The 19,401-nt window shown below is 36.1% G+C and overlaps 1 protein-coding gene across 3 annotated transcripts in view; it reads left to right on the top strand.

Annotated features, from left to right (window-relative positions):
• Positions 1 to 19,401, top strand: part of ME1 (malic enzyme 1) — a 168,405-nt gene that overhangs the window by 142,243 nt on the left and 6,761 nt on the right. For all 3 annotated transcript variants that reach the window (XM_040983693.1, XM_040983692.1, XM_040983694.1), the window contains 5 exons: positions 4,231 to 4,328; positions 5,988 to 6,101; positions 15,125 to 15,230; positions 16,506 to 16,648; positions 19,067 to 19,240. In XM_040983693.1, coding sequence (XP_040839627.1) covers positions 4,231 to 4,328; positions 5,988 to 6,101; positions 15,125 to 15,230; positions 16,506 to 16,648; positions 19,067 to 19,240 — 635 coding nt within the window. The remainder of the gene's footprint in view (positions 1 to 4,230; positions 4,329 to 5,987; positions 6,102 to 15,124; positions 15,231 to 16,505; positions 16,649 to 19,066; positions 19,241 to 19,401) is intronic.

Raw genomic sequence — 19,401 nt, 5'->3', positions numbered from 1 at the left:
TCTTAGGCACACAACAGTCTAGCTTAAATTCTACTTTGCAACTTAACTGCACTTAACATTTCTAATTCACATATACCCAATCCTAAGTCTTTTATTCCTGTACCAGAAGACCTCAAGAGTTTCCTAGTGTCAGGACAGAGGACACATCCTTAGGCCATCATACTTATTCTATGTTCCTTATAGGGAGGGTGAGGTTAGGGAGAAGAGAGAGAAGAGAGAGAGGAGAGCGAGCAGGAGGTGCTGTCATCTCTGAGGAGAGGGTAGCATTAGAGTGGTGCTCGAATCTGCTCTCTTTGGCTCAGGCTTGGACACTTGAGAAGTGTCCCATTCCTCAAGGTGCTACTTGAGACCAACCTGCCTATCCAACTGAGCCCCTTATTTGTTAGACTCTGTCCAGAACTTGAATTGATTGGTTGACCTTCAGCCTCTCTCCTCTCTCCTCCTCACAGACTGCTGGGGTCAGGGCTGTGAATATTATCTTGTCTACACTCTCATGAGCAATCCTCATTCACAGACAAATTGTGAAATACCACTTAATATTGCTCCTTAAGAGAAGAAATTTTATTTACATATGATTTATTACTACATTTGATTAACTAATGTTTCATACATTTCACACACAGGTTTAACATTATATAATGTTAGTTAATATTCCTTATTGTGCTCATCACAGTTAAACAGGTTTTGTTGCTATGCTCTTCACAAATCCACTACAAACATAGGACAACTGGTGACTTTTGTTGTTGTTGAAGGAATATTATATGAATATCAATAGAAGTTTCCAGGATTTTAAAAAATTATAAGCTGTAAATGAGTTATTATCAAATAAATTCTTCTTTTTGTGTTTTATTGTTATTATTTTCCATGATACAGTTTTGTAGACATAGGGATTCCCCCATTCCTTCCCTCACCCTCCATCCCCCCCCCGCACGTACTGTGCTCCCCCACATTGTAAAGACAGTATAATCCTTCACAGATAATCACAAGTCTAGCATTCTTTTTTTTTCTCAAAGTAATTTTTTTAAAAAAGATTTATTTATTTTTCTTGGAAAGGCAGATATACAGAGGAGGACTGACGAAGAGGAAGATATTCTGTCCATTGATTGACTCCCCAAGTGATGGCAACAGCTAGAGCTGAACTGATCTGAAGCCAGGAACCAAGAGCTTCTTCCCGGTCCCCCATGCAGGTGCAGGGTCCCAAAGCTTCGGGCTGTGCTCAACTGCTTTTCCAGGTCACAAGCAGGAAGCTGAATGGAAAGCAGGGCCACTGGGATTAGAACCAGTACCCATATGCTATCCCAATGCATGCAAAGCTAGGGCATTAGCCATTAGGCTACCGCGCCGGGCGCAAGTCCAGCATTCTGATATTTAAATACAACATGACATTGTAGGTACAGGCAATTATAGAAGAAAGATTCAGTCTCTTTAGTATCTTACTGTTAATTATAAAGTCTCTTCAAGTGTAAGCCCTCAATCCTTCTGACTTACTGAAAGAATTACATTTGCATCTCTGGTATGAAGTGTAGATAAAATAGTCTTATTTTGCCTGTTTGGGGTAATGTATCTGAAAATATGCTTTTTGAATTTCATTACAGAGTGATACACCATAACTGTATGAAAATAGATTTCTTCTTTATTTTTAGGATATTTTGCAATATTTTATATTTCCCTCAAACATCTAGTTCTACTTAATGTATAAATAATAATACAAACACTTGTATTGATTGACTGCTCTGATTAAATCTTGTGATATTGCAAGAAGACATAGGAACTCATAAATCATGGAATCTCAGAGTTGGTAAGAATTTTAGTTCCTCACACCTTAGTTTCTGGACAATTTTTTACAAAAGAATCTGAGACAGACATAACTTAATATATCTTTTTAAATAGCTGTATATTTAGCAACTGGATATCTGATTCTTTGTTTTTAATTTAAATGATCTCCAGCCTATTTAACAACTCTAATAATATATCTAGATTTATGGAACAGATATTTCAATTCTGTCTAGATGCAGAATCTAGACAAAAGTGATTATTTTTGTTCAGACTTTATTTTATTATGAAGGAGCATAAAGTACGACTTGCCTCATACATTGCATATGTATGTAGACTTAGTTCGTAATGATGACTCAAAATTTAAAGCATCTAATTCAATATACATTGCATTTATAAATAAAAAACACACAGGACATACAGACCTCAAACAATTATTATTTATTGTGACCCTGTTTATTACTTTCTAGTTATACAACAAAGAAACACAGGAAAGGGTTGAAGATGCACTGATGATAAAGTATTGGTCCTTGGTGTGTATTACATTTCATCATCATTTAATCATCATCATTCATTAAATCTATCCCAATCTGTGGTTGAATGACACAGGGGAATTAAAGTTTAGTTAACACTTTACTTACTTCCCAGCTGAGAGACCTAGGAAACATTACAGGTAGAATGTCACTGTAGGGGAGGAAAATGTGGATACAGCTGGAACACACTGCAAGATGCTGCAGAGTTTTATTTCAGGCATACCCCATTCAGAACTTGAGCTGTGTAATTATGTTCAAAGCAAGAAGACTGCTCTGTGATCTGTGAAAGTTTACATGGTGAAGTTATATAATTACTACTGGTAGAGTTTCTATGCCTATGAGGTGTGATGAGGAAAGCACAGTTTCTTTGTTTTGTTTTGTTTTTGTGATTTTTTTCATGATAACAGTTCCATAGGCTCAGGGATATCCCTTTCCGCCTCAACCATTCCCTTCCCCTATACTGTTTCCCCCCATATTATTACAATAGTACAGTCCATCAGCAACAGTCCTAAGTCTACTATCATTGTGCTAAGTGTATCATGACATTGTAGGTGGAGACAGTGGTAGAAAGTCCAGCATCCTGTTGTCAAAATATATTAAACAGTTAAATTGGGAGTCCTCATTTTATTTGGGAGTCAAGGTGAATACTGCAATGTATCTTCATTTTTCAGTATGCTAGCCTCCGTTATATAGTTCCTCTAGATGAATATGTGTACCTACATGTTTACTTATATAGTGAGCTTTTGTATTTTTCATGAAGGCTGCCTTATCTCAGAGAGAACATATGCTATTTGTCATTTTGCAACTGACTTATTTCACTGAATGTAATGGTCTCCAGTTGGGACCATTTTGTTGCAAATGGTAGAATTCATTCTTTTTAATGCTGAATACTATTCCACAGAGTAGATGTGTAGCTATTTCTTTATCCATTCCTCTTTCAATAGGCATCTAGGTTGTTTCCTTATTGCAACTATTGTAGGTTACTTTCTCATATGCAGATTTCATTTCCTTTGGAAATATTCCCAGAAGTGGGGTAACTGAGTCATACATTAGGTGTTTTTCATTTGTCTGGTATCTCTCTATATACTCATTTTCAAACACAATTTTTATCCTAAACAAATTTTGCATTAGTTTTATATATTGTATTTGGGATCCACCAATGATTGTCACAGGTACGAAACCAATTAATAAATGTTGTACAATTAAATTTCATGTCTATTAACTTTGAAACATTAACATTTAACTATGAAAAATTAAAATGTTAATTTACAAATGTATCAATTTTGTCATCAGCACCATTAACTACAGACTTTTACCATGTGTCTCCTTTGTGTAAAAGAAATGAATAAGAGATTTCAAAACACCAATAACAATCAGGTAGAAAAACCTAATATCAGTTAGTATCCTTTTATCTTACATAGTGAAAATACTTTACAAATGAGGGAAATTAAATGCAGAGATATTTCTGTGAATTCTGTTGGCAAGTGAGTAGAGCTGGAATTCATGTAAGAATTCAGACACCATGCTGTTACCAATTGCTTTGAAATAAATCATGGGATATTCTTTTTTTTGTTTTTTTAACAGTTATAAAACAATTTTATTTATGTAATGTTTTTTTCTGTTTTAAATTTCTTGCTTTAATTTCCAAGCAGAAACCAAAATTGTAAGTGACCAGTAGTCCCTCTTCTGTATGGGATATTCTTTAGAGGAAATTTTCTAGAATAGTAATATGCTGCTATATTAAAATTTTGATGCCCGTGGCCTGAAAAATTTCATCTCATTAGCAAGCATGAGATTAGACAACCTCAGATTTATTTTCTGTATCAGTGAATCTCTTATGTAATGGTTTGAAAGATGAGTAAAGGCTTAGAATTTTGCAGCGTCTGGCTGAGGTTTGCTCAAGGATGTTTATTACCTGTTTCAGGAACAGCATCTGTTGCAGTTGCGGGTCTCCTTGCAGCTCTTCGAATAACCAAGAACAAACTGTCTGATCAAACAATACTATTCCAAGGAGCTGGAGAGGTACCTGCCTTATATAATACTTATGTTTTCCTAAGCCAATGAATATATCATTAGCTTAAATTACTTACTGAATCAAGTTTTAAGGTATTTGTTCATCTTTTTGTATATTGCAACTACAGGTATTATTAAAGATTCAAAATTGGGTTGTCAGGCATGTTAGCTTGTCATAGAGATTGAAGCAGAGAGGTACAGGAGAGTTTTCACAGTTTTAAATTTGTAAGATTGTCAAATGCTGCCATTGGAATTGAATGTATATTTAAGGTGCCATGCAGAAAAGAACTTCTTAAGATATGATTATAGATGGAAATCTTGATTATTTAGTCACTGTATCTTTTAGTATCCTCTACCATCACATGGAAGAGCTTTCTTAATTTATACTCACAATTCAATGCAGACATACATAGCTGTGTATAAAAATACTTTTTAAAAGTTCATGTTAATTGGATTTTTCTAAAATGACCACAGAAAAAGTTAGTTTGAGTTACAGAAATATGATGTGTTATGGTTCTTTATAGGCAACATAACCAATATCATTGGAGGGTATTACAGTAAGACTGTTTTCTGTTATCATTCGGTAAAATTTAATTGTTTAAAAGTAGAAAATCAAATTCTGGTAATAATATTTCATTCCTAAAGTAAAAATTAAAATGTTAGTTGCAGGAAATCTGTCAAAATCTCTTTAGAAGTTAACAAATGGGATAATGCTTCATGCATATATTTTAAGAAACTGTAAAATTTATTATTATGAATGTGAACTTAACATGAATATATGAATGTTCTTGGGATATAAATAACAAACTCACTTTCAGATTGAAATAAAAATACAGATTAACTCACAGCTGATTAACATTGGAGTTCTTTAATAGATCATTAGATGCTGTATTTAGTTTTAATAAATCGCTTTGAATTTACGAAAAGCTTTGGTGAATGACATAGGCCAGTTCTTGCCACTCAGCAGGGTAAAAGTGTTCATCATTGGATGGTTCAACACTGTCACTTGTTACTCCCTGGGAACATAATAGAAATTCCACATATTATCACAAATTTTACCAACCACCAACAGGAGTGATTCCTTAATCTTGCAAAGAATTTCACAGTAGTTTATTTTGTGCAAATCAGGAGAGTAAATAAATGCTCAGAATGCTGATTTTGTTTTTCAGTTTCATTCTATGATTCTATTCATTCTAATTGGTTAAGTTCCCATCAGAATGACCAGGTTTCGTTCTTTCAGATGCAATTAGAGGAGCTTGGACCTAACAATAAAACACAGTCTAATGAGCAAGGTTGACTAGTTGATTATTTGAACTTTAATGTTTTCCTGTTGGAGCATATCTTAATTGTATTAGTCAAATTAAAGATACTAACGAGCAAGGACATCACTGGTTGTTCTGTGACTAAATAGCAAGCCATGTATTAATGGTTCTGTGGCTGTTAGAAGATTGATTTATTGCTGTTTTTCTTAACCTAAAAGTGATAAAAAAAAATAGTTGACCCCAGGATAAATGACTAAATAGTTAGCTCTTTAGTGCAACAGACACCCGTTTTGTACTTCTTTTAGAGCAAGGACAAAAATGAAAAAAAAAAAAAAATATGTAACCCTTGATGAAATACCATGTGGAACGCTTCTAATGTTTTTATATTCATAAACTTTTTTCTCAGGCTGCTTTAGGTATTGCACATCTGATTGTGATGGCCATGGAGAAAGAAGGTTTACCAAAGGAGAAGGCCATCAAAAAGATATGGCTGGTTGACTCCAAAGGACTAATAGTTAAGGTAAGAATTTGTCATTTTTAACCAGAATAAAAATGAATATGCCATTCTCAATGACCATCTCAAATACTACTTCTATTCCTAACCCTTTTTACAGCTGTGTTAAAAGTTGGCCATTTCACAGGCTCAAGCACTCTTGTTCAAACCACTAGAAAAAAAAAATACATATACTCTCCTTTCTGTGTAAAGATGAGTTTGAAGGAGTAACAAGTGATAAGCAATGCCTCCTAGAATTTAATATAGAAATAAATGTAAATGTGCACAAATGCTCTGGAGATTGTGGAATCTTTAAAAGTTTATGGTTCTGAGGCAATGGTTTCCATTTTGAGTATCTGTCTTGTAGCTACATGGAAGTATATAAGGTTTTGCTTATGAGTATGCTGTCACAGTATGATTTATAATAGTGAGAGTTTGTCAAACAATACAAATAATAGTGATATATCACCTGAACAAAGGACAATCATAAAATAAATAGGGAACTATACACATAAGTATTGCTTCGCAGCCTTTTGACTAAGATCAAATGTAGACACATGAGTACATTATGTAGGCTTAAAGTCATTTTCAAAGAGGAATAAATGACACACTGCAGGGTTTGGAGTATGAATAAAAGCCACAGTATTGTATTACTTATCATCTTATTGCATATGAAAGGCATAGAGAACATATGTCAGTACATGTTACTTTAAAAGTTACATTACTTTCAGTACTATTTTATGTATTCTTATTCCAATTATGTTGCTATAAAGCAAGAAAAATATTAGTTTTTAAAAAATTGTCAGTGCTTTTATCCTGGGTGGAAAAAGATGTACATTGTTATAGTAAATGTGTATTTATAAAGATAGAGACTTACAGTAAGATTTCTTGACTTAAAGATTTCTATAACCATGAAGAATCAGCATAGTCATAAAAATCTATTAACTGTGATTATATGACATAAGTTGTGGGCCTGGAATAAGAACATTTGCTGAATTAAATGTCCTGTTGGTCAGGCATTGTTCTAAACTGTGAGGATATAATAATGCCTTTGATCTCAAGAAGTTCATGAAGTAATGGAAATAAACCAAGAGTTACAGTGCTATAACAACGTATTGTTTTAAAGAAAATACTCAAAGTGCCAGAGAACACAGGAGGTTTTCATCTTAAATATATTAAATAGGAGGATGAGAGTGTAGAGGCCCCAAGACATGATAATTCTTTGAAGAAATTAATAAAGAAGTGTTAAGGGGTTCATCAGAAGATACACATATATATCATAAAATCCCTATATCACAAACTGAACCTAGATATCGTGGAATAGTCACTGAGAGATCTTTGTTGAAGCTAAGGGTTATGTCTTTCATTTCTTTATATTTTCAAAATCCTACAAAGTGTCTAGTACCTGTCTGACATACAATGTGTTGTTGTGAACTACAATCACCATACTATGTTAGACATGAAGAAGGGTGCTATTGGAGGGGGAGATAGAACTGGAAGCATGACTGGGTAGATATTTCATCATTCCATGTTGTTTACGTGTGTCAATTCTCACACTACCCCTTACAAATAAATGCAACTAATATAAAAGAACAAATAAGTTTAAGGGAAAGATAATGAGATTAATTTTGTACATGACAAGTTCAAGGTGGTCTTAGAGTCCTCAGAGCTGAACCCTCAACAATTAGAGGTTCAGAACTGACTGTAAGCATAAGGAACTGGGTTTAAGACAGGTATGTGGGGATCATCAGGATGTGAATATTTGGAGCTAAAGGAAAAAAAATACACAGCTTATATTGATTTCAGGGATAGAAAGCATTGCACAACCCCAAAAGAGGAAGTTTATGATTACTACTTTTATGGTTTATAACGATATTTTTATGTGAGACCTATATAAAATACATAGACTTTAATAACTCAAATAATGTTAATATAGATATACTGAGCCAAGACTCTAAATACCATGGATTACAATATTTGGAATAGCTGTAAAATTGTTGGCTTAACTTAACCAGTCACTCTTCATTAATCTTGTACTTGTCAAAATAAATCAGTACATATATTTTGCTTGGCAAGATAAAGTTACATTTTGAAAGACTGTTATATATTTAATAGCTTGTATACTATTTAATTTAAAAAAAAAGAGACATTAACTTTCAATTAGCTTTTCTCGCGTTTTTATTTATATTTTGAAGTAATTTTTTTTTTTCTTTTTGGTAAATGCTCCTTCTGAGTTTCCCACATGGGTGGTAGGAGCTGAAGTACTTAGGTGATCTGCTGCTGCTTTTTCTCTGGGCATTAGCAGGGCACTGGATGCAGAGTGGAGCAGCCAAGACATTAAGCAGCACTCTGTGGGATGAGGTGGCTCTACCCATCATATCCCAATGCCAGCTCATCTTTAATGCTTTTTAAAACCATAATTCTTACACTGATTTTTTTTGTTGTGGGACTAATGAATCTTAGGATGACTAGTAAGTCGGTATACCATTGCTTTAAAATTTACATGATTCTTCATCCATAGTACTTTTACAGCATCTGCTGAGAGCCAGTAATAATCACTTTAAGTTATAATTATTTATAATATATAAAGCTTAAACAATTGTTTCTTAGAGAATCTATTTTATTTTTAAAAGGTTTACTTTGTTTATTTGACAGGTATAATTGCAGAGGGAGTTTGACACTTATTTTGAAAAATAAAAAATTTGTAAAATAAAAAAGATTCAAGGGAAAAAGAGTGAATATGGGAAGGCTTCATCTAACCCAGACTAGACATAGGTTAATTTAATTTGCTTTTATTTTGATTTTGTGCTTTTCCATTTAAATTAATTTTACTTCTTTATATTATTAAATGTGTACTTAAGTATTTAGGTGAAAATTTCAGACAGAATTGTAACTAGCATGAATGAGAATGAATACATTTTATATATTGTCTTTTTTAATAAATCCTAAGAGACTTAGTAGCCTGGTGAAAAGCATTTACTTGATCAATTTCTCCATTTTAATTTCATATAAAGCATGATTGATTTGTATGTAGCTATTAAAAAATGAAAGTCAAAGATTATATGCCTGAGTTTCAGTGTGAAAATTAGAAGCATTTTTTAAAAATAAGATTTATTTTATCTTTATTGGAAAGATAAAGAGATGTAGAGACGGAGAAAGATCTTCTATCTGATGGCTCATTCTCCAAGTGGCCGCAACAGCTGGAGCTGAGTTGATCAGGAACAAGGAGCCAGGAGTTTCTTCTGTGTCTCCTAGACAGCTGCAGGGGGGAGCGTGGCTGCTAGGATTAAAACTGGCACCCATATGGGATCCTGGCACATGCAGGGCAAAGATTTTAGCCACTAGGCTAGCGTTCAGGGCTCCTGATTGGCTCTTTTTTTTTTTTTTCATTATTAACATTGTATTATGTGAAACAGTTTTATAAGCACTGGGGAGTCCCCCCGCCCCTCCCACACCTCTCCTCCCATAGTGGATTGCTCCATCTTGCTGCATAACCACAGTTCAAGTTCAGTTGAAATTCCTTCATTGTGAGCATGTACCTAGCATAAAGTCCAGCGTCTTATTGTCCAGATAAGTTCAGTGGCCTCTTGGGGAGACCTTCTCTGGTCTGAAGGTAGAGCTAACAGAGTAAAGTTCCGGTCAGTTAAAACCCCCAACAAAACATCAGCGTCAATATACAATGTTATGGGATTAATTGGTATAGTGTTGAGTGAACAATATGTTAAAAAAAAAAAAAGTTCAATTCTTCCACACCTCTGGGTTTAGACAGTATCAGTGACAGGTTCAAAAAGTAACAATCAACCAAGCATAAATTACAGGTTAAATCCAGGCAAACATTAGATGTCTGACATAGTATTGAGTAGACAATATGTAAAAATTACATGTAAGTTCTTGATTACCTTCTACAACTATTTCAATGTCACCTCCTCAATTGAGGTGTGTAACGATTTTGGGGGGTGTTGCAGAGAAATCTCTCATACCTTGCTAATGAGTACTTGTTTATGTTCCATCTAATAGTATATGAGTGAGTCCTTGATGACCTATCTTTATTGTTCTTTGGTTATCTCATCCTATTAGTGTGTGTATGAGTGTGTGTGTGTGTAGGGGGGGAGGGGGGTTTAGGAGGAACCTTGTTGGTCTTTATAGGGGGTGGAGGCCCAGAGCTGAAACTAGGTAAGGACTGGAGAGGATTCCTCCCCCACTGTCCCACCAGAAGTTTATTGATCTTCTGGTTCTGATGACCAATCGTGGTTCCTAGTTGTTGTTCTGATGTCGTTGGTTCCTATGTGGAAGGACTCGGGCTTCTTCCATCTCGTGTAGTTGGTCCAAAGAGAGGGGGTGTCTGTCATCTGGGTTCACGGCATTCGGAGGCATTCCAGATCCCCGTGTTCTCTTTGGCAGTTGCGTTGACGTTCTTGTGTCCGTTCTGATAGACCTTGGTGGGAGTCCGGGAGTCCTTATGGGTGGGGGATAGGCCTCCTCCAGTCCCTCTGTTCCGCTCTGGGGTTCTCCCCTATTCTGTGCATATGACCACTTGTTAATAGACTGTTTGGGTCGTTCCTAATTCCCCTGTGTGTCATTATAGCTTTTGCTGTTGTCTAATGCTGGTCTGGATCTATCAACTTTAAGATACTTATCTAGTTCCTGCAGGTTACACTACGTGGATTCCTAGCTTTTTCAAGGGAAATGAGAGATTTCTCTGCGTTCCCACCCAGTTACTGTGTATCGTAAGGAATTGGCATTATATTGGGAGTTACAATCATTCGGAACTTATGGGGTGAAACCATGATAGCAGCAAATTCGTCTGAGGGAGATTTACAGCCGTTGGAAATCTTTAGGATTGCTTGGTGTCCCCAAAACGCTATAGCTTCAGCATGAAGCCGTCTTGAGCAGCATAGAGAACCAATTTCTCAGGGCTCCCTGGCCGGGCGGCCAGCAGGCAAAGCCTGGTGCCAACTGGCGCACTGGCTGCCCCGAAGCAGCCTTCCGAGTGGGCGTGAAGACTGCTGGTTGCATTCCGGGAGACGAACTTGGCCGAGCTGGGGGCCCTGGCAGCAGCCATGTTGCCAGGGGTCACGTCCCCGAGCGTCAGCCCCGCCCCTCTTCCCGGCCCGGGCTTGGGTCTAGCCACACCCCTAGCGCCACCGGCCCGAGTGTCGGCTAGCTGTACCTGTGCTCCCACGCTAGGCCCGAAAAGGGCCACGCGTGGGGCGTCCAGCCTCCCTGAAGCAGCCTTCCGAGTGGGCGTGAAGACTGCTGGTTGCATTCCGGGAGACGAACTTGGCCGAGCTGGGGGCCCTGGCAGCAGCCATGTTGCCAGGGGTCACGTCCCTGAGCCTCCTGATTGGTTCTTTAACCACTTCATTAGATTATGTTTAAAAATGTTAAAGACAATCACCTTTTATATATTTAAATTTTTTTTTAAATTTTATTGGAAAGGCAGAATAACACAGAGAGAAGGAGAGGCACAGAGAGAGATTGATCTTCCATCTGTTGGTTTATTCCCCAAATGGTTGCTGGATCAATCTGAAACTAGGAGCCAGGAGTATCTACTCAGTGGGTTGAGGGACCCGAGCACTTGGGCCATCCTCCTCTGCTTTCCAGGCCATTAACAAGATCTAGATTGGAAATGGAAAAGCTAGGACTTAAACTAGCATCCATATGGGATGTCAGCATCTCACGCAAGGCTTAGCCTCTGCATTATGGTCCTTGCTCCCTTTTTTGTATTTTTGGTGTTTTAACTTGCTTGTTTTTGCCAAGTAGAGCACTTAGTAATGCTAGTATTCATTAGTCACACCAGTAATCAAGAAGACTAGGGGTGGAGCTGTGGGTAATCTATGTTTCTTACTAGACAGGACATCTGGTCAGATTCTGGCTTCAGTAGCCAGAAGCTATTGGCGTGATCTCTGACTAATGAGGTAAGTTGTCTAAATGGAAGCATACAGCTTTCCTTTCCATGCAGTATTTATCTGTTATCTTTACAATTTGCTTCTCACTTTAAGCATTTGTCTCAGTTTAACTCACTTCAAATACATTTCATTTTATTTCAAATTGTCTGCCAAAAAATACTAGAAATCTGCCATTGCTAATTTATTAATCTGTAACTTTCCTCCTTTAGAAGTCAATGTTTTATGCCATTTTGTGAATATATCATATGTTTTAAAATGCGTCTATGATAAGGTTATGGTAGATCATTTGGTACAGTGATTCTCAAAATGGGTTAATCAGTTCCAGTCACCAAAAAGATTTTAAAAATACATATGCTAAGTTAGAATTCATTTAGCTGTGGAAACAGGGCTTAGGAAACTGTGTATCTTCAGGTAGCTGTGGTGCTATTAGCTTTGAGAAGCCTAATTCTGGTTCATTCTCATGAACGTAAGATCTCTGTGCCTGTATGGGATGCTGGCATCGCAGCCACCATGTTGATGCTCGGTTCTTCTTTAACGTGCCGTGAGGGTCCAATACATAGATGTGTGTGTGATGCATAAATTCTAGCTGCAATAAAAGCCTGTAGTATGTGTTGTTTGAAATACTTAAAACTAAAAGTTATTCTCAGGAAATATGCCTTTCCAAGCCATAACCTTATTTGCTATCTTTCCTGGAATTTTCACTATGTGAGAATCGAAATATTCGTGAGATATAGCTTGTAGTACTCACAGAAATAATTTGTAAATATTTAGGCAGTTAAAACTGTTTAGGTAGTTAAAACTGCCAAGTGGTTCCAACTTGTTATCCTATGACCCAGAATTGATCTCTCTAATAATTCAACATTATTTTTTTGCCAGGTAATGAAAGCAATGATAATGTATTGAAATAAGTAGATTGGGGGCTGGCTCAGTGGTATAGGAAGCTAATCCTCTGCCTGTGGTGCCACTATACAATATGGGCACTGGTTCATGTCCTGGCAGCTCCATTTCTAATCCAGCTCCCTGTTTTTGGCCTGGGAAAACAGCAGAAGGTAGCCCAAATCATTGGATCCTTGCACCCATTTTGGAGATCCGCGATAAGCTCCTGTCTCCTGGCTTTGATCTGGCCCCGCTCTACTTGTTACAGCCATTTTGGGGAGTGAACCAGCAGATATAGTATCTCTGTCTCTCTCTCAGTAATTCAAATAAAATTGATAAATCTTTTTTTAAAAATGGATTGGTGGATTGTAAAATGGATGCATTGCTCAAAAAATGATTATTTTCTTGTATCATGACAAATTACATGAGATATTCAACACTGTTATTAAATAGGCACTTTTAAGGTACACTATAGTGTTCGGTGCATTAAGTGAATTTTTTACTTACAATGGTTTCAATTTGTGAGGAGTTTACGTATGTAACCCCATGATCCAAGGAGACTTCTTTGATACCCTCAACTACCACTGTTTTCCTCTTTATAAGCATAGGTCTAGTCACTTTTTAGATGCTGGAATAATGCCTAATTAATATCTGTAATTGAGATGGAATAAACTTAGCTATGAAGCTAAGATGTCAGAGTGAAATCGCCAAGTAGGTGGTGCCTCCACATTTCATGAGAATTGCAAAGATTTCAAATATTAGAGATTTATGTAAATCATGAAAGGACAAGTTTAAAAAAATCTTGTCTCAAAATATAAAGGGAATAACTGAAGATTTAATTTTGCCTACAAATTCAATCCGAGTTTATGTCAAATACTTAATAATTCTACAAAGGCTGTGATGAAATATTGGTTTTGTTGAGAAATTTTCTGCTTTCCAATTACTGTAGGAATTGTATGATTCTTTTGACTAATTTTATTTAATAAGCATGGGGAACAAGATATAGCAATATTCATGTTAATACTATTAGAAATTATTCTTTATTGACGTTAATGTCAAATGGTAACCTTCAAATTTCTCATTGAATTAAGATTCTTTTTCATAATGCCTCGGATGTATTGTATTCTGGCTTAAAGGGAGAAGGCCCCTTGAAGCCCCAAAATGACTAGTGATGAGTTCTGTTTCTAGGAAACCATCAGTCCACAGTCAGGCTCATAATGGAAAACAGTGGCACAGAAACAATACTTTACAGCCAATTAAAAGAGCATTATAAGTGATTATGTCATGGTTGATTTTCATCATAGTAATTTTAATTACTACAATATCTAACATTAAACTCTTTTTTAAAACTAGGAATAGTCCTAAGTGCTTTACATTGTTATTATTTTACTTAATCCACAACCTGAAACGGTAGACATTTCTATGATACTTATTTATAGAGGAAGAAACAAGCAGAAAGAAATTTCCTATAAATCAATGTCTTGTTCTTAAAAATAAAAAAAATAACAATAACATTTTAATGCAACAAAATGATAACATCTTTAGGATTAGCCATTTATAAACATCTGATTGCATTATTTATAAATGTTTTTTCTGGTTATTCTGCACTATATTGCATAAACTTTGTGTTCTAGTGTACTCCCTCACTTTACACCAGTTACTTAATATCTCTAAAACTCATTTGCAACATTTGAACTCTCTCAAAATTGTTAAGGATATCAGTGAGATATGTGAATCTTAGAACTTTATAGGTAGGATATTGTAATTAGGATTATTATAATGTTAAAACTTTATAGGCTATTGTAATTAGATGTTTTGTATATAGCACATAGCATGTTTATTGTCATAACATTAAAAACAAAAAACTATTAAGAAAATCTAAGGAAGATATAAATGTTTTCATGATCATTCTTAATGACACACCAATGGGTAGTGCATAGCTAAAGTCTAGATTCTAAAAATCTGCTAATGTAACTAATGCGAACAGTATCGCTCTTTAAATATTTCATATCATCAAATAACTAAATGAGGGAAATACTTTGTTTGCTGTTATGGCTCAATTTTCTGGAGGGTTGTCTGCATAAACACTTGTTTAAAGAATGAATGAGATAATATAATGACAACTGAAGAAGAAACTTTAGAATGACTTTATAAGTCATGTCACATACAAAAGTTCAGGATACATTCTGGTGATATATGTAATCCTAGATTTCATTGACTCCCATGCACACATAGCAGATTTATCAGTTTTACTTCTATACCTAGGGACGTGCTTCCTTAACACAAGAAAAAGAGCAGTTTGCCCATGAACATGAAGAAATGAAGAACTTAGAAGCCATTGTTCAGGAGATAAAACCAACTGCACTCATAGGTAAACTTTTTGCCCTCCCTTCTTGTGTCCTGACTCCCTACTTTGACATGATTAGTTTTCTTACTATTTGCTTTTGAGGCAAAATTTGGTTTTCTGGAAATCACAAACAAAATTATGTATTCAATCTATTCAGTCACACAACAGCAATGCCATCTTACTGTTACTGATGATCTGAGCCAAGTGTGTGGCCCCAGTGATAACTCTGTAGGCCTTTTACTCCTGGCAGTCTGAGGACTTTCCAAATGTAATCATCCTGGACAGACAGTGGTCCTCAGATAGGAGATTTTGCCCCTCAAGGAATATGACTGCAAGAGTTTACAGGATTCGGATGAAAAAAGGAGCTACTGACATCTAGCTTGAAGAAGGCAAATATGCTGCTAGGTGTCCTACAATATGCAAGGGATGGTCCCTCAGCCATGTCCATAGTACTGAGATAGGGAACTCTAAACTCAACCCTCCATGAGACAAGAATCACGTCTTACTGTTCTTTTTAAATGTTCATAGCACTTAACCTGGTTATTTACAGGTTGTATGGTCACAGTAAGATATTTTACATGGTCAATTTTATGAGCTTTTTAAAAGTCTCAGAAGTTACGAACTGTTATCCTTCATTTTGTGTCTCTAAAATGAGTCTTTACTTTGTAACATACTCCATTCCTAGAAGCCTCTTTGAAATATTGAGAATAAGAAAACCATAATAAAAACAGCTACTTCAAATGGAACCTTTACTAAGCTTTTAAAATTGTTTTACAAAATATTTTCTTTAAGTACTCTTACTATTTCCATCACACTAACTGCTTAATTCTGCTAAACTTTAGTCAATCAGTGACACTTTAATTTCGCATTTGAATGAGTTATCTTAAATGTCTACCATCATTTTATAAAATGGAATTGTTTATAGTCTGACAGATATACCCATTAAACTGCTTATAGCAAGAATGTATAATTTGTATATATGTGTGTGTATATTGGGTATATTTTAATTTCCTAATGCATAAGGCTATAATCATAATTCCAGATTATTGACCACTAATGAAGCCTATTATAAGCCAGATATTTTATGTATAATTTATTATAGATACTTATAGATTTGTAACTATAAAGATTGTTAGCAGTGACAGATATCTTTTTTTATCAGCTTAGTAGAAATATTTTATATTTTGCTTCAGGGTGTGTTAGAAGATGACCAGACATTGTGTTGTTTCTACACTCTGGGCTGCTTGGATGAATTTACTGTTGCTGCCCATAATCACTAGTGTCTCATTTCTTCAATAGGAGTTGCTGCAATCGGTGGTGCTTTCACAGAACGAATTCTCCAAGATATGGCTTCCTTCAATGAGCGGCCTATTATTTTTGCTCTCAGTAATCCAACCAGCAAAGCAGAATGTTCTGCTGAACAGTGCTATAAAATAACTAAGGTAAAGTAAAAAGTATAACTGATTTTTTAATGATCAAATATTTATTCACTGTAGGACGACAGAAGATATCCAAGGTATTTAACAGTGTACCTTTAAAAATTATACAACCAAGGTTGAAAAAACAATGAACGTGTTAGAACAATAAAAACTATTTCCCTTTCAAGATTATTGTTGTATCAATCTTATTTAGTAAAATTAATTTTAGTGATAGTTTTTCCCCAGGAATTTGTAAGTCAATGTAAATGTTAAAGAAAAGACTTGGTTCTTGGTGTTTATTTAAATAACTTTTAACCAGCTATTCTCAAATAGTGAAACATACAGTCTAAAACCACAGTCTTCTGTTTTTGCTTTCTAAATCCTGGGTTTGAATCTGCTGCCATGGGTGGAGCAGTTGGGCAGCTCGCTTGACACCCAGCCCAACTGGAATAGGAATCCTCGATGCTTCAATATTTTACTGATTCAAAAAATTGGCTTATTTTATGCTATTTATTCATGTTTTATGTACTAAGATATACTTGACAATATATTGACATTAACCATTTTTCACTTCCAAGACTTGAAGAAATCATTGTAGCAAATTATAGGTTTAATCATTTATTACTATCTAAAATTTTTACTTTGGAGATAAATCCAAAATGGCCTATGACAGACAGTAAAATCACAAAGTTACGCTTTTCTGCACAGATAAGAACTTTGTGCCTCTGCTTTTTAGTGTTTATACTTTTTATTTAATTTTTAAAAAAGATTTATTTATTTTTACCAGAAAGTCAGGTATACAGAGAGGATGAGAGACAGAGAAGATCTTTCATTTACTGATTCACTCCCCAAGAGGCCAGAACTGAGCCTGATCTGAAGCAAAGAGACAGGAGCCTCCTCCAGGTCTCCCACACAGGTGCAGGGTCCCAAGGCTTTGGGCCTGCCTCGACTGCTCTCCCAGTCCACAAACAGGGAGCTGGATGGGAAGCAGGGATTAGAACCAGCACCCATATGGAATCCAGGTGCATGCAAAGTGAGGACTTCAGTTTCACTCGGGACCTTATCTACTTGTTAAAGAGGAAGGAGAGGAAAGAAGAAAGCGAGAGAAAAAGCTGGGAACCGTGAGCTATGAACTCAATCCAGATCTCCCACTTGGGTAGCAGGACCCCAGTTACTTTAGCCTCCCCACACTGCCATCTCCCAAGGTGTGAATTACCAGGAAGTCAGAGTCATCAAACTCAGGCACTCCATCATGGGACATGGGCATCTTAACTACTGGGCTGTTTCAGCTCTACTTTTAAAAAAGTAAACCCTGCATTGTTCTTTATAATCCATTTTGTAATCACTTACACTCCAGGGATTGGTGCCTTCAACTTCTGAGGTGAATTTCTTAGAGTATGATGTTCTTAGATGGTGATGTTTTATTGCTGGGTTTTCCTCATGAATATTCTCAACTAACCCCATACTCTTCCTCACAAATGTGATACTGTTCCTTTAATTAACAGTGTGACATTGAGCATCTGGCAGGCCCCTAATGAATGCCTTCTGGAAGCATCTAAAGAATGAAATTCCTCAAGACATTTAGGACAAAAATAGTAATATAAGGAAAAATGAAAACAGTTGTTGAGAATTATTGATAATATTGTCTTCCTCTCATTTACTACATCTACTTTGGCTAATATGTTTTCCATGTAATTTTGCATTTAACTCTTGACTGTAGAAATATATGAAGTTTGTTTTAGTTGTTACTTTGGAAATAGCATTGATCCCTAACTTGCAAACAACAAAATAGTTATTCCCAATACTCTAATTTATCGTGTCATGTTTGATCCTTGGAGGTGTACAATTGGTAGCCTTTAGTGTAGAAATGGGTGTGTAATTTGGACCAATGGAGAAAATGAAATTATGGTCTTAGAGTACCTTGCACTTCACCTACTTGTAGGAGTAAAGAGTGAGTTAGAATATCACAAAAATTGGCTTACATTACCTATAGAGTTAATGAAAAGGTAGCATTTGTTGTTTTTTTTTTTTTTAATATTTAAAAAAATTTGTTACAAAGGCCAAATTACAGAGAAAGGTGGAGAGATAGAAACAGAGAAAAAAAGAGATCTCCCTTGTGCTGGTTCACTTCCGTGATGGCCAAAGCTAGGAACAGTGGTTTGTCCAGGTCTCCCACATGGGTAGCAGAGGCCCAAGCACTTGGACCATCTTCTGCTTTTCCCAGGTTATTAGCAGGGAGCTGAATTGGAAATGAAACGGCCAGGACTCACAACAGGCACTGCTGTAGGATTCCAGCATCAGCTGCCCTAGATTTACCCACTGAGCCACTCTACTCTGGTCATCAAAATGTCACTCTTGCTGAATGCTATAGTCATTATTTTGGCTGTGGTATACTTCTGTTATAACACACTTGTTTTTAAAATTAATGTGTGTCCATTTCAGGGGCGTGCAATTTTTGCCAGTGGCAGTCCTTTTGATCCAGTCACTCTTCCAGATGGACGGACCCTATATCCCGGGCAAGGCAACAACTCCTACGTGTTCCCGGGAGTTGCTCTTGGTGTTGTGGCCTGTGGGTTGAGGCACATCACAGATAAGGTCTTTCTCACTACCGCCGAGGTACTGTGAACTGTTTCATATATAAAATGTGCTCAGCTTGGGTTGTCTAGTGCTTTATTTGTATAGCATTTTGACTTACTGTTGAGAAGAAGTAAAGACTAAAACAAAGAAAATCGTTCCTAGTGGAGAGTGAGAAGTGGGGAGTGGGTTCATATCTCAAT

This window comes from Ochotona curzoniae, unplaced genomic scaffold (assembly GCF_017591425.1).
Source record: "Ochotona curzoniae isolate NIBS_2020 unplaced genomic scaffold, NIBS_Ocur_1.0 contig_3819, whole genome shotgun sequence".
Classification (NCBI taxonomy): domain Eukaryota; kingdom Metazoa; phylum Chordata; class Mammalia; order Lagomorpha; family Ochotonidae; genus Ochotona; species Ochotona curzoniae.
This window is presented reverse-complemented; position numbering and strand designations above follow the sequence as displayed.